We start from the raw sequence: 11,393 nt of genomic DNA on the forward strand, positions 1-11,393 counted from the left end.
AGATCTTCCAACTGCATAAACCTTAAAATTTGAAGTTGGTATTTTATGATGGCCTCAAATTAATACCAAGCAGGGATTTTTTTTATTGACATGTAGGTAGCCAAGGGAACAGCAGTATTTTTTTTTAAGTTCTTTTGATAATCTCTGGAAGTAGTTTTTTGTTTTTTGTTTTTGTTTTTTTTTAATGGCAAGGGTCAGAGAAAAGGGAATTTAATTCAAAAGTTTTTATTGGGTGCTTTATTATTTTTTTCAAGGAACTAAATGAGATTTCAAGATGAGCTCTTTACTTGAACAGTTTCAGAAATCTCATAAGGATCCTGGAGTGATGGATGATTTTTGTCTTGGTGAAGGCAGTTTTAGTGAAGTTCTTCGTGTGACAAATACCTCCAGAAATTACACACTAAGAAAAAGAAACTGATGCAAATAAAGGAAATCCGTTTTAGGAACCAAAAGAAAAAACGTTTTAAAAATTAACTGCGGAAACAGGAAACACTCGACTGTGTAAACATTTTTCAGACTTTCATAATCAAAGCTGGGTTATCTTGAGATTTTCAGGGCGATTCTCTGGTTCAAGGACTCCTCCTGACTGTTTCTCATCAGGCTTACTGGAAGCCAGAATGTGTGATGACTTGTTTCTCTTCCTATCCTGATCCTTTGGTCACACTTCGGAAGAAGGAAGGGGTGGGGGGATGCCATTGTTACAGAAGTCGGAATGGGAGGGGGCTGATTTTGGAAATAGCCACCTGTTGTACTGTTCATTTTATACATGAAGATAATTTCCTTAAGTGATAAATATGTAAGACCTGTAAATTAGAGTCAGGATCCATGTTCCACTTCTTTAGGTATATAAAAGGGATGTGCACTTTTTGAGAAGGGTTTTTTGTGTGTGGCTTGAAAATGCACAGGTCTAACATGCTGGAAATCCAGTTACTTTAAATACAATTTGACTATGGGCCTTTTGTTGTTTCAGTCTTTCATGTAAGCACTATTCCTGGAGCAGTGGTAGGAAAATGTCTTAAATCTTTTGAACACAAAGAGAAAATTGAAACAACTTCCTTCAGCCCAGGATGCTGTGTGGGTTCCTGGTGCTACATGCCTCTGAATCCTATTCCATCTAAACGTTCTAAACAACATAAAAAAGATGATGTCTTTACTTCTTGCTGATCTATGCAAGGAGTATTTCATGTAGGCATTTAAAGGTTTCAGAAGAAAATGTGTTCTTGATAGGCCACTTAACAAGTACAGTGGAAAGAAATTCCAACCCCTGGGAAAACAGGAGAAGATGAAGGAAAGTTTTGCTTTTGTTGTATTTTACTTCCAGGGAACCTAACATCTGAACATGCGCATATGGAAATGAAGCAATGTGCTTAACTAGTTAAGTCAACTGAAGGGCAACCCCTTTCTACTCCGGGCAATTAACGGCCGGCAATTTAGGAGGTAAAAGTACTTGTAAAGTGTTATGCATGTGTAAAACAAGATAGATCACTATTTACACAACAGCAGCCGGCCCCATTGCTCTTTCTATCTTTAAGCTAAGTATCTGTGGGATCAATTTAGGCACTTTCTGTAGACCACTTGGTTATTATCTTTGTATTCTAGGATGCTAGAATACCTTTAGGAGTAAAAGTCAAACTTTAAAGCCAACTTTTCAGGTACTCTAATTTGGTAAATTACAAAGTTAGGAGATTTGATAGGGGCTTTCTTAAGGTGAAGATTTTAAAAGTGGTAAATTGGGAAAGGTTTTAAATCTCAACGATAAGAGCAGCAATGACTGGTCATTTAAGAAGCAAACCACGATGCATCTTTCTGTTGTTTTATTAAAAGACAAATTTTGACTGAAATATCCTTTAAGCTTAAGCAATTTTCAAATTGAGTAAGGGTAAAAAGCCTCTTCCCAGATACATTAAATGGAAATGTTTTCAAGTATGGTGACACACTGCTTAGTAAGCCCTAAGTACCTCTGACTTATTTTTAACAAAAGTACTCTCAGAAGTCCATCATAGAAGGTGAGATGTCTTTTGTCTTAGATAACACCATGAAAACCTCGAGAAAAGCCTAGAAAAATGAGTTAGATTCACCAAAATTGGCAAACATTGGTAACTTTTGCCTCAAAGATTGTAAATAAACAGATACTTCTCTCATTGGGCTTCCAAGCAATGTACAACAAAGCGTTTACTAACATCATTTGAAGACAAAATCGTATTTTCCTTAGGTTTTAGCTCTTACAATCCACTACAGGGTTCCCAAAACTTCTGCACATTGTGCTTTTCATAGCAAAATTTTAATTAAAGATCATAGCTATTTTCTAAACGAATATCATTTTATTGAATGTTTCCAATTAAAAATGAAATTTAATTTTACATCTATAATTAGAAATGACACACACAATGGGACTGTACAAATTTAGGTCAAAATAAAAATATATGTATTTTGTGGCTTCATAAAACATCATTTACTAAATCTTTAAAGAAAGCAGAAGTAACAGCAATATATGTAAAAGTAATGATTTAATGGCTATAAGCAAGACAAAGCAATAGAATTGTGCTTCTTTTGCAGACTGCAGACAATGAAATGCTTAGCGACAGTTTCCACACAAACATTAAACAATATTCACATGGAATAAACATCCTCACCAATAACTGAGGGCTGATAAACACACACTAAGTTCGACCAAAGCAGAAATGAGACTTGCAGGGGTCATTCATAGTTTAAATTCAACATGTTCGCTCTATTTAAAAACACCTGTAGAAACTCATAATAAATTGCTTTTATTTCCAGACATCACATAGAAGGCAGATTCCTTTAACTATAAAAACAACTCTTAAATTTGAAATTACAATTGTGCCGCATACACTAAAATAAAACTGTAGATAAAATGCTTTACTTCAGCAATTTGCTGACTTTAAAATCTGTTTTAGAATTCCACTGATAAATAGTATTTAAAAACACATTAATTCTATTTTAACCAATGGAAAATGAAAACACTATATTTACCTTGGTTAAAATTTTTCTTTACTGCAATATTAATTTTGAAAGTATTATTGGAGAAAAGCCAGAACTATGAAGATCTGCCATTTGCTTCTAAGTGGAAAAAAAATTGAAACTAGTTATCAGCATTAAAACAAATTCTGTGCTGGTGGTGAGCTTCAGCATAGGGTGCACACTGTGGTATCTGCAAAGGTCGAACCCATTTGGAGAAGTTTACAACTGTTTTGAATGCATGAAACAATATTTTCATAGTATTTATAAATATATCATACAATACTGTTTCCTGTTATGTCATATACCAATATGGCATTGTACAACAAGCACAATACCATCTGATTCTTACAAAAGTGAATCATTTAAACAAGTCAGTAAAATAAACGGTAGTACCCGCTTTTTAGGCATACAGATTGTAAAACAAGTTTCCTTTGATCATTTTGCGTAGCAACAGAGAAGTAAAAATCAAACAGGAATTAAAATGGCTAAATATGCAAGAAATTGATATTCACAGTGACATGGCTGCACAGAATGCAGTATTCTATGCTTATTCTTTCCATTTGCTGAATTTCAAGATAAAAAGCACTTGTTTCCTACAGGTTCACAAAAACAGCATAATAACAAGAACAATCAAAGAGAATGTAATGTAGGCGTTAGTTGAGATTAACAAACTATGGCCCAGTGTCTGTCCACTGCAGAACAGCTCTAGATCCAAACAGTGGTCACAGAGACCATTTCACATCTTTCCTAACACAGAAGCCTTCTCAGAATCCAATACTTTAGAGAAAGATTCTTTCCTTTCACTTAACATCCACATGAAGTATCACATCTAGTCCATCTTTTATGGCCAAATTTAATGTCACTACAAAAGGAAGCAAACTGGACGACAGTCACATGTATTAGCATCTATAAAGCTGTAATGGATGAAGGTATCTAAGTCAGGGGTTGAAAAATCTTTTCCTTAACAGTCTTAACCAGATGAAGTTGCTGATGACCCATTTATTGATGGTTTTCGAGGTCTACTGGCAAAGGAAGATTGGTGGTTACCACTGGGGCTGTTGCTGGTTCCATTCATAGTACTGGAAATGTGAGGGAACTGTGGGTGAGGAGACTGCACTGGAGTGCTGGGGCTGGGCAAACAGGAAGAAGTGGAGGGGACACCTCCAGCTGGGCTGCTGGCCTTGTCACTCCCAGAGTCACTTTCTAGCTCTCCAGCATGTGTCAGTCCATCTCTCTGGTGACTCATCTTCATTCTTTTGCAAGTTGGCCGAACTCTGTATTTCAAAGGTAGTGGGCCATTCTGCAACATTAAAAGGAAAAAGAAAAACCACTCAATTCTTTATATGCACTGGACCAACACAGCCTCTGGGTAGAGAGCTACTTACTCTTCTCCAGGTATAAATGTAGGCAATGTCCATTAGTGTGTAGTAATCCTTTAAAGGCTCCTCTTCATACATGACATCAATCTATTGAAATATAGTTCATGTATTCAGTGACAAAAGAACAAAGATAAATACGTATGTTTTTGTCATCCAAATCTAATCCCAAATGCTTTAAAAAACATCTTCACCAATCATTTTAAGAGGTATCTTAAACTTTGGCACCAAATTTAAAATGTCTCTGTATTGCTTAAGGTCCAGAATAAAAAAAAAATTGAAAATTGAAAATCTACATAAACTGTATGAGGTAGGTACCTGGAAAGTATTAGGTATGTCCATTTTACTCCTCAGAAACTTCCTCAAGTGCATCACAGTCATTGCTGCTGGGCATCGGAGGTACCTTTTGTCATTCACCTAGGAGAGCACATTTACAAAAGTAATTTTTTTTCCAATTCCTAACTTTCAGGTAGAAAAAAAAAGCCTGAATTACCTAAATATGATAAAAAAGGTACTAATATACCAAAATGCAACAACTCTCAGCTAGCTACATTTTGGATTTACTATTAAAAATACTAAGTCAGCAAACTCCAACCACAACATGGTCATTTACTATCATATAACCCCTTACTATCTAAAGGACAACATGACATCTGCAGTGTCCCCCTTGTATCTTTGTTGGATAGAACATACCTCTTCCTTAGGCTTCTCTTTGTTTACTTTCCGATCCAATCTAAGAGAGAGAGAGAGAATTACTGGTGATACAAAGGCCCTGGCACCCACAGGGGCATGAAGTAGCTTCCGAGAGCTCACCTGCTCTGATCACAGAACTCGATAGACAAGCTTATTATCTCATCATCAGTTATCATCCGCTTCTCCTCGTCCGCGACTTCTCCTCTGTCTTCATTGGAGCCATTGGCAGCTACAAAGATAGTTTGAAAGTCAATTTTAAAAACTGAATATTTTGCCTATAAAAGGATAGAAGGGATAATTGAAACACAATAATTTAAATTACAAAATAGATTTTCTTCCCCACATAAAGTGTCCTTTGCCCCCACAAGTTTACCATCTGCTGAAGGGTGAGCTGCGTAAAAGTCTCTTCTTCTCTTCATCTCATCTGAAACATGTGAGAAGGGCAATGTGGGAATTTGCTGCAGCGGGTAAAATCAACAACTTAATAAATTCATTAAATCAGTTTACTCACTTTTGAAAAGCCCTGGAACTAATTTGTATACAATATCTTGAAGAGTTTTATCTGACCTGAAAAAGTAAGAATCAATTAATATAGCAAAACTAGAACTGTTCCTAAGTTTGGGTGTTTCAGTTTTGAGGCATTCTTGGCTGTGACAGAGTGTCAGAGAGCTCTGCTGAGAAAGCCAGTGAGGCCTATGCAGCTGTTCTCCACCCTGCAGATGCTCTGGAGTTGGTAATTAACTCTTCACAGCCAAGAGTCAAGAGAGGTAGGCCTTTCATGTAACACAGGGAATTCTAACTCTCACTAGTAAGAATAAAGAACATGGAAGTGTTGGGGAAAAAAAAAACCCTAATCTTGTCTGTCATTAAGTCAATAAAGCTATGCACAAAAAAAGGAAACTAACTCAGTTTTAAAGGACACCTTTAAAATACTGAAATAAAACCAAACACTGTGTCTAAACACAGTCATTAAAATAACAAGAAATTAAAGTTCTGCCCCCTATAAAGCACACATATCAGGAATAAACGTCCTGCAAAGCAAAACCAGGGAGGCAGTAGCAATCCCCACCAGGGCACATCAGCATCTTCCTACCTTATGTTCAGGAGTGGTCGAGTTTTGTGAACTTGGACATCACAAATAGGACAATACTTGCTGGTCTCCAAGTAACGCACAATACATGTTTTACAGACTACAAATAGGAACATAAAAAGGTTTTGTGAGATTAGAAAGTATAGGTTAATAGTGTCAGAATGGAAAATTCAAGGATGGGAAATGACAGGGTATTTCTCAAAGTAGAAAAGTGAAACCAATTAATACCTGACATCTATACACTGCCTAATTGTAACAAATCACTACATATAAAAGCAAGTAAACCTCACAATTTGGAACTAACATTTCCAAGGAATGTGGGTGGTGCTAGTTTTAATGGCCAGGATGAGCTGTGAAATGTACAGACCCAAGACGGCAGGCTGACACTACTTACAGGAATGTAGACATTCTATTATGGTAGTGGCATCAATGAAGTACCCTCCACACAGGACACACATTAAGTGGGGATTTAGCTCAGTGATCTTGATTCTGGTTGTTCGATGCATTTCTGCCTGATAAAAGTTCCTGCAAGACACAAAAAAAAGTATTGGCTATAATTCAAAAAAAGAGAACTGAGATTATCTCCACAACTCCAAGTAACTGATACCCTGAAACGCCAAGCAGTTCATAAAACTTGTTTAACACTGTACAGCTGGACTCTCCCAACGTTTTCCACAAAAGGAATTTACTAATGAGATCAGAATAACCTCCACTGTTAAATGGTGTAAAAGGATCCAACTAAATTTACTTCTGGCCTCTCAGGTCACTCTGGAGTGAGATGAAAAGGTCTGGGATGGGGGCTGGGAACTGAGCAGCTTCTGGTCTCTTTCTTATAGCTGTGCTCCAGCTCCGCGGACCAGCACCACGCAGCTCTGCTGTGGCCACTAGGAAGCCGCTGCAGATATTTACTATTTACTTATTGATCTAAGTCTCCGAATTTACTGGGGAATTTCCTGTAGCACCTCTACAGTCAGAAACTTCGTGATTCTTGCTTCGATGGCTCAAGCAACTAGAACCTGGCAGGGCTCAGGCCCCACAAAGGGAAAGCGCTCACTGAGCCTCCTGCATCCCCGGCATTTCCGGACTGGGTGCCGAGGAAAGCAGCACCTCGTGGGCCTCGGCTGAGGCCTGGGCACCGCGGACACCGGCGGGACGTGAGGGGCGGATCCCCAAGTGCCCCGGGCTAGGTCTTGTTCCGGATTCGGAACTTGCCTCTGTTGGGGTTTCCATAGCAACTTACACTTACACTTGGCATCCGGCCACCGCTGCAACTCTGCGCTGAGCTGGCCGAGCCCAGTCTCTGCGGGCGTGCGGGGTGGCGGACGCGGGGGTGGGGTGGGGGAGGGAGTGGGGGTAGGACGCAGGGTGCCGATCCTCTGGTGACCGCCACCACAGTCCCAACCCCAGAGAGTGCAGACACTCTCCGGGTCTCTTCCATGACCACTGGGAAGGAAGAGCTACTTTTTCTTCTTGTCTTTTTCTGGCTGTCCTGTTATCAATCGGTATGTCAGAAATTTTACTTAAAGATCTTTTGAGAATTGCCAACTGTGCACTTGGCCCCTGCCCGGCAAGACTGGAGTTGCAGAGACGGTTATTGAACTGAACTTCTAGGGCTCCTTCTCTAATAAGTCCTCCAGCAGATTAGATGAGCCAGGCAAAGTTTTTGGAAGGGCTTAATACAGAACTTCCATTTGAATAAACTATGCTAGAGGCAAGAAAAACTACTTTAGTGGGTGGTATAGTGACAAGGAGCAAAGAGGCAGTTGAGTCCAGCCCATCTATCCCCAAAGCTAAATGTAAAGATGGGGGTGGGGAGGGCAAACGTCTCTTCTCACCTAACTTCCACACAATACTCACAAGATGACATGATAATCCCAACAGATACATTTTAGAAACTCACAGTTGAGACCTGTCAGCAACACCACATCAGAAAGTACTCAGGGAAGCCAGTTACCTGTGTGGGATGTCCCTCAGTTACTACCCTTTTTATTCATTACAGAATCTAAACCCAGACTGGCCTTCTACACCTGAGTGAAGTAAAGCCTCAAAGCTGCCTGTAATGAAAAATCTAGGAACTTGCATAATTTGCAATAAAATGCACCTGGGACTTTAATTCTAAGGAAAATTTCATACAGAAGGTGGAAATAGCAACCAGCAAAGCCCAATGGCTGGAATTAACTAAAGATGGTCCAGACTCAAAACAGGCTTCTCTGAAAGTGACTAGGTGGCAGCCAGGGACTTCAATCAGTGAGCTTCTTTGGATCACTTGTTTGGAATTCTGTCAACAAATAGCATCAATCTAAGTAAAGCAGTTGAGAAGGTATAGATGAAATTATGCCTCTAAAAAGGAGCAAGATGTAGTTTTAACCATACTTAGTAATTAAAGAAAACTCTCCTTGTGAAACCACAGGCTCTTTCCTAAGGAGCAAGGTTGATTTTCTGCCTATGAAAGAAGCCATATCCAATACTCACACCACAGGGCTGTCTCTGCCTTGCCTCCTCCCCAACCCCCATGGTACATTCTATTCTATAAGTGCACATGCTAACCCAAAGAGCAGTCAAACCTCAACACAAGGGGAGCACTAGTTAATTCTCTTTGAACATTTGAGTCACATGGATTGCCCAAAGCCTTCAAATTCACCTTAAATTGTAATTCACACAACTGTCCTCCCTCAGATGAAAATAATTTGGCTCTATTCCTACAACTATTAATAAAGCTAATCTATCACTTTGTTATTGATACAAACATCAATTCTTCATCATTTTATCCTACTGGATAGTACTGACAACCTCATGAAGACTTTCTAGAATGTTTGGTGAGACTTAAGAAACAACCTCTTGCACCACAAACTGCCTATAAATCATAAAAAGGAAACATAAAAGCATAAAACGCTGAAAACACTCAGCAGTCAAAATATAGCTTAGTCAGTTGGAGCTGTCAGTTTTGTGTTGGAGGCCTTACACTAGCAACATCAATATGAAGGAAAACAGAAGCAGGCTCTGCTGTTAACAGTCAGCTGGACCACTGCACCCTAAGAAATGCCAATGATCTCCTTAATCCCACTTGGGTCTCAGTCTGGGAACAGTTGGAGGTGACGACTGAGGGCAAGAACTTTGCCTGTTTGAACACTTAACATACATTCAAGAGCTCAATGGTAGACTGTCAATGGACTAGTCAAATATATCCAGATGCTTGCATGCCTTCCAAAAGTTTGTATGTGATTATATTTGAGTGTCTACACATGCATACACAATCTTTTACATACTTTTAAAGATATTAAAGTATAATTTGCCCTCTCAGATTATTTCAAATATTTCCCTTTCATAGAAGACATAGAAATAAATACGATTTACTATAGATCACAAATATATTATACATTAATAATTTTACAAAAAAAAAAACCCAACCTCTTGATTGATTCTCCTTCATCTCCCTAGTCCTACTTGAGACCCAAATATTCTACATTGTCTCAGAACTTGGTTTCACTCATGCGGTTAACAGTTAACATCCTCTAGTATCAAGTCTTCACTACGTTTTCCATGTCCTGAAAGGTTGTGGGGATCTCCTATAAAGACAGCTTGAGCTACCATCACACATCTGCATTTGGGTGATTATGCCCGGAATCTTGCCTATTTTAAGAGAAGGGGTTAATGCTCAATTCTCTTTCAGATATTGAACCGTGACCACTAAGCCCACTAAATCCTTTTATTGCAATTGGGAATGATCAAAGTCTCTCTCCTTGTTTATTTCCAATTATTAACTGTAAAGCTCTGGGGAAAAGATCATGCTCCAGCGCTGTCAAGTCCAAATGACTACGTAAACATAAGCAATCAACGCTTAGTGCTCCTTCCCCGAAGCATCTCCTTACTACCTGACCTATTCTGACATTTAGCAAAATCTATAAAATGCAATGGACCTAAGTCTCAGCTCATCCCACAGCAAAGGGGAAAGTTGTAGTGTCTTCGAGGGAAAAGAAGAAGAAGAAAAAAGGAGGGGTGAGAAGTGGAGAGAGAAAGGGAGCTTCAGCAAGGCTAGCGTCCAGTCGCCGTCTTTACTCCAAAACAAAGCTCTAAATTTCAAATGCCCACCTCCCAGAGAGCTCGCCCCAAGTACGTATGGAACCCCCGTCCACGACTCCCAACAAATACCACCTTGAAAACTTTACCCTTTCCAACACAAATGCACAAGACCTTGGAAACAACTGGGAACCGCCATCTTACTAGCCATCCAATTTCACACAAGTGTCCCTCCAACTTAAGTTAATAACATTTTTGTCGGGGCTCCCCCCAGCCTAACATCCACCTCGTCGGGATCGCTGCCCCCCACAGTACCCATCCCTATAAAATGGGGGCGTTCCCTGGAGGTTCAAAGACCTCCAGAGCCCTTTCTTCGGGAGAGGAGGGAAGCCACCGGACCCAGGCAGCGCCTGATCTCAGGATCCCGTCCCCGTTTCAGCAAAGTCTACCTCTCAACAAAGGGCGCAGCGGCCGCGGGAGCCGCGCAGGCTGGAGACACAAGTGCCGCTCTCAGGGACCATGTGCGGCGCGAGGGTACCGGGGGGCGCTCGGGGGAGCGGGGAACTAAAACGTGGGGCGGCGCGGCGCTGCGCGGCGCGGCCGGGCGCGGGCGGCGGCTGGAGCGGCTGGAGCGCGGCCGGGCGGCGCTGGTGCGGGCTGCAGGGCGTCCGGCGCCGCGGGAGGCGGCGGGCGCGCGGGCGCGCGGGCGCGGGGCGCGGGCCGGTTGCCCACGCTGTCAGCGCCTCCGCCCCCCCCCCCTTCCGCGCAGCCCCGACCCCCACCAGTCCCCGGCCACGGCCCGTCGGCGCCTCGCCTCCTACGTACCCGGAAAGAGCGGCCGGCGCGAGGCGATCTGAGCGGGCGGAAAAGACAATGAAAGTTAAAAGTCGTTCAGCAGAAAATGAATGCGAGCCAAGCGGCCATCTTGGAGCGAGCTGCCGCCGCCGCTGTCAATGGGCACCGAGCGCGGCCAAGAGCAGCCACGGCCGCCGCGCTCCGCTCATGCCGCTCCCCCGCCGGCCTCCTGCTCGCGCGCCGCGGCCTCCTCCTCCCGCGCGGCCTCCTCCACCTCCGCGCGGCCTCCGCCGCCGCCTCCTCAGGGCCTCTCCTCCTCCTCGGCGCAGCCGCCGCCTCCCGGCCGCGCTCGGGGGAGGGCGCGCAGAGGGGCCGAGCTGTATTATTCTGCGGGGCTGGGAGGTGTTGCTAAGCCTGCGCGGGGCTCCCTCGCCAACCTC

At 42.1% G+C, this 11,393-nt stretch overlaps 1 protein-coding gene across 4 annotated transcripts; it reads right to left on the bottom strand.

Moving 5' to 3' along the window:
• Positions 1–1,799: 1,799 nt before the first annotated feature.
• On the bottom strand, positions 1,800–11,074 carry Bmi1 (BMI1 proto-oncogene, polycomb ring finger). 4 transcript variants are annotated; one of them, XM_052156728.1, is made up of 10 exons: positions 10,984–11,074; positions 6,536–6,666; positions 6,145–6,241; positions 5,563–5,618; positions 5,425–5,475; positions 5,172–5,280; positions 5,052–5,091; positions 4,677–4,775; positions 4,368–4,448; positions 1,800–4,282 (listed from the first exon to the last, which is right to left on the bottom strand). In XM_052156728.1, exons 2-10 carry the CDS (start codon positions 6,645–6,647, stop codon positions 3,953–3,955), a joined length of 975 nt encoding a protein of 324 aa, XP_052012688.1. In that variant the 5' UTR covers positions 6,648–6,666; positions 10,984–11,074; the 3' UTR covers positions 1,800–3,952. The 4 variants fall into 4 exon arrangements, with proteins under 4 accessions (XP_052012688.1, XP_052012689.1, XP_052012690.1 ...); XM_052156729.1 differs by lacking the exon at positions 10,984–11,074 and adding an exon at positions 10,608–10,836; XM_052156730.1 differs by lacking the exon at positions 10,984–11,074 and adding an exon at positions 7,388–9,394.
• Between the last annotated feature and the right edge of the window lie 319 nt (positions 11,075–11,393).

Source organism: Apodemus sylvaticus, chromosome 14, assembly GCF_947179515.1.
Source record: "Apodemus sylvaticus chromosome 14, mApoSyl1.1, whole genome shotgun sequence".
NCBI lineage: Eukaryota > Metazoa > Chordata > Mammalia > Rodentia > Muridae > Apodemus > Apodemus sylvaticus.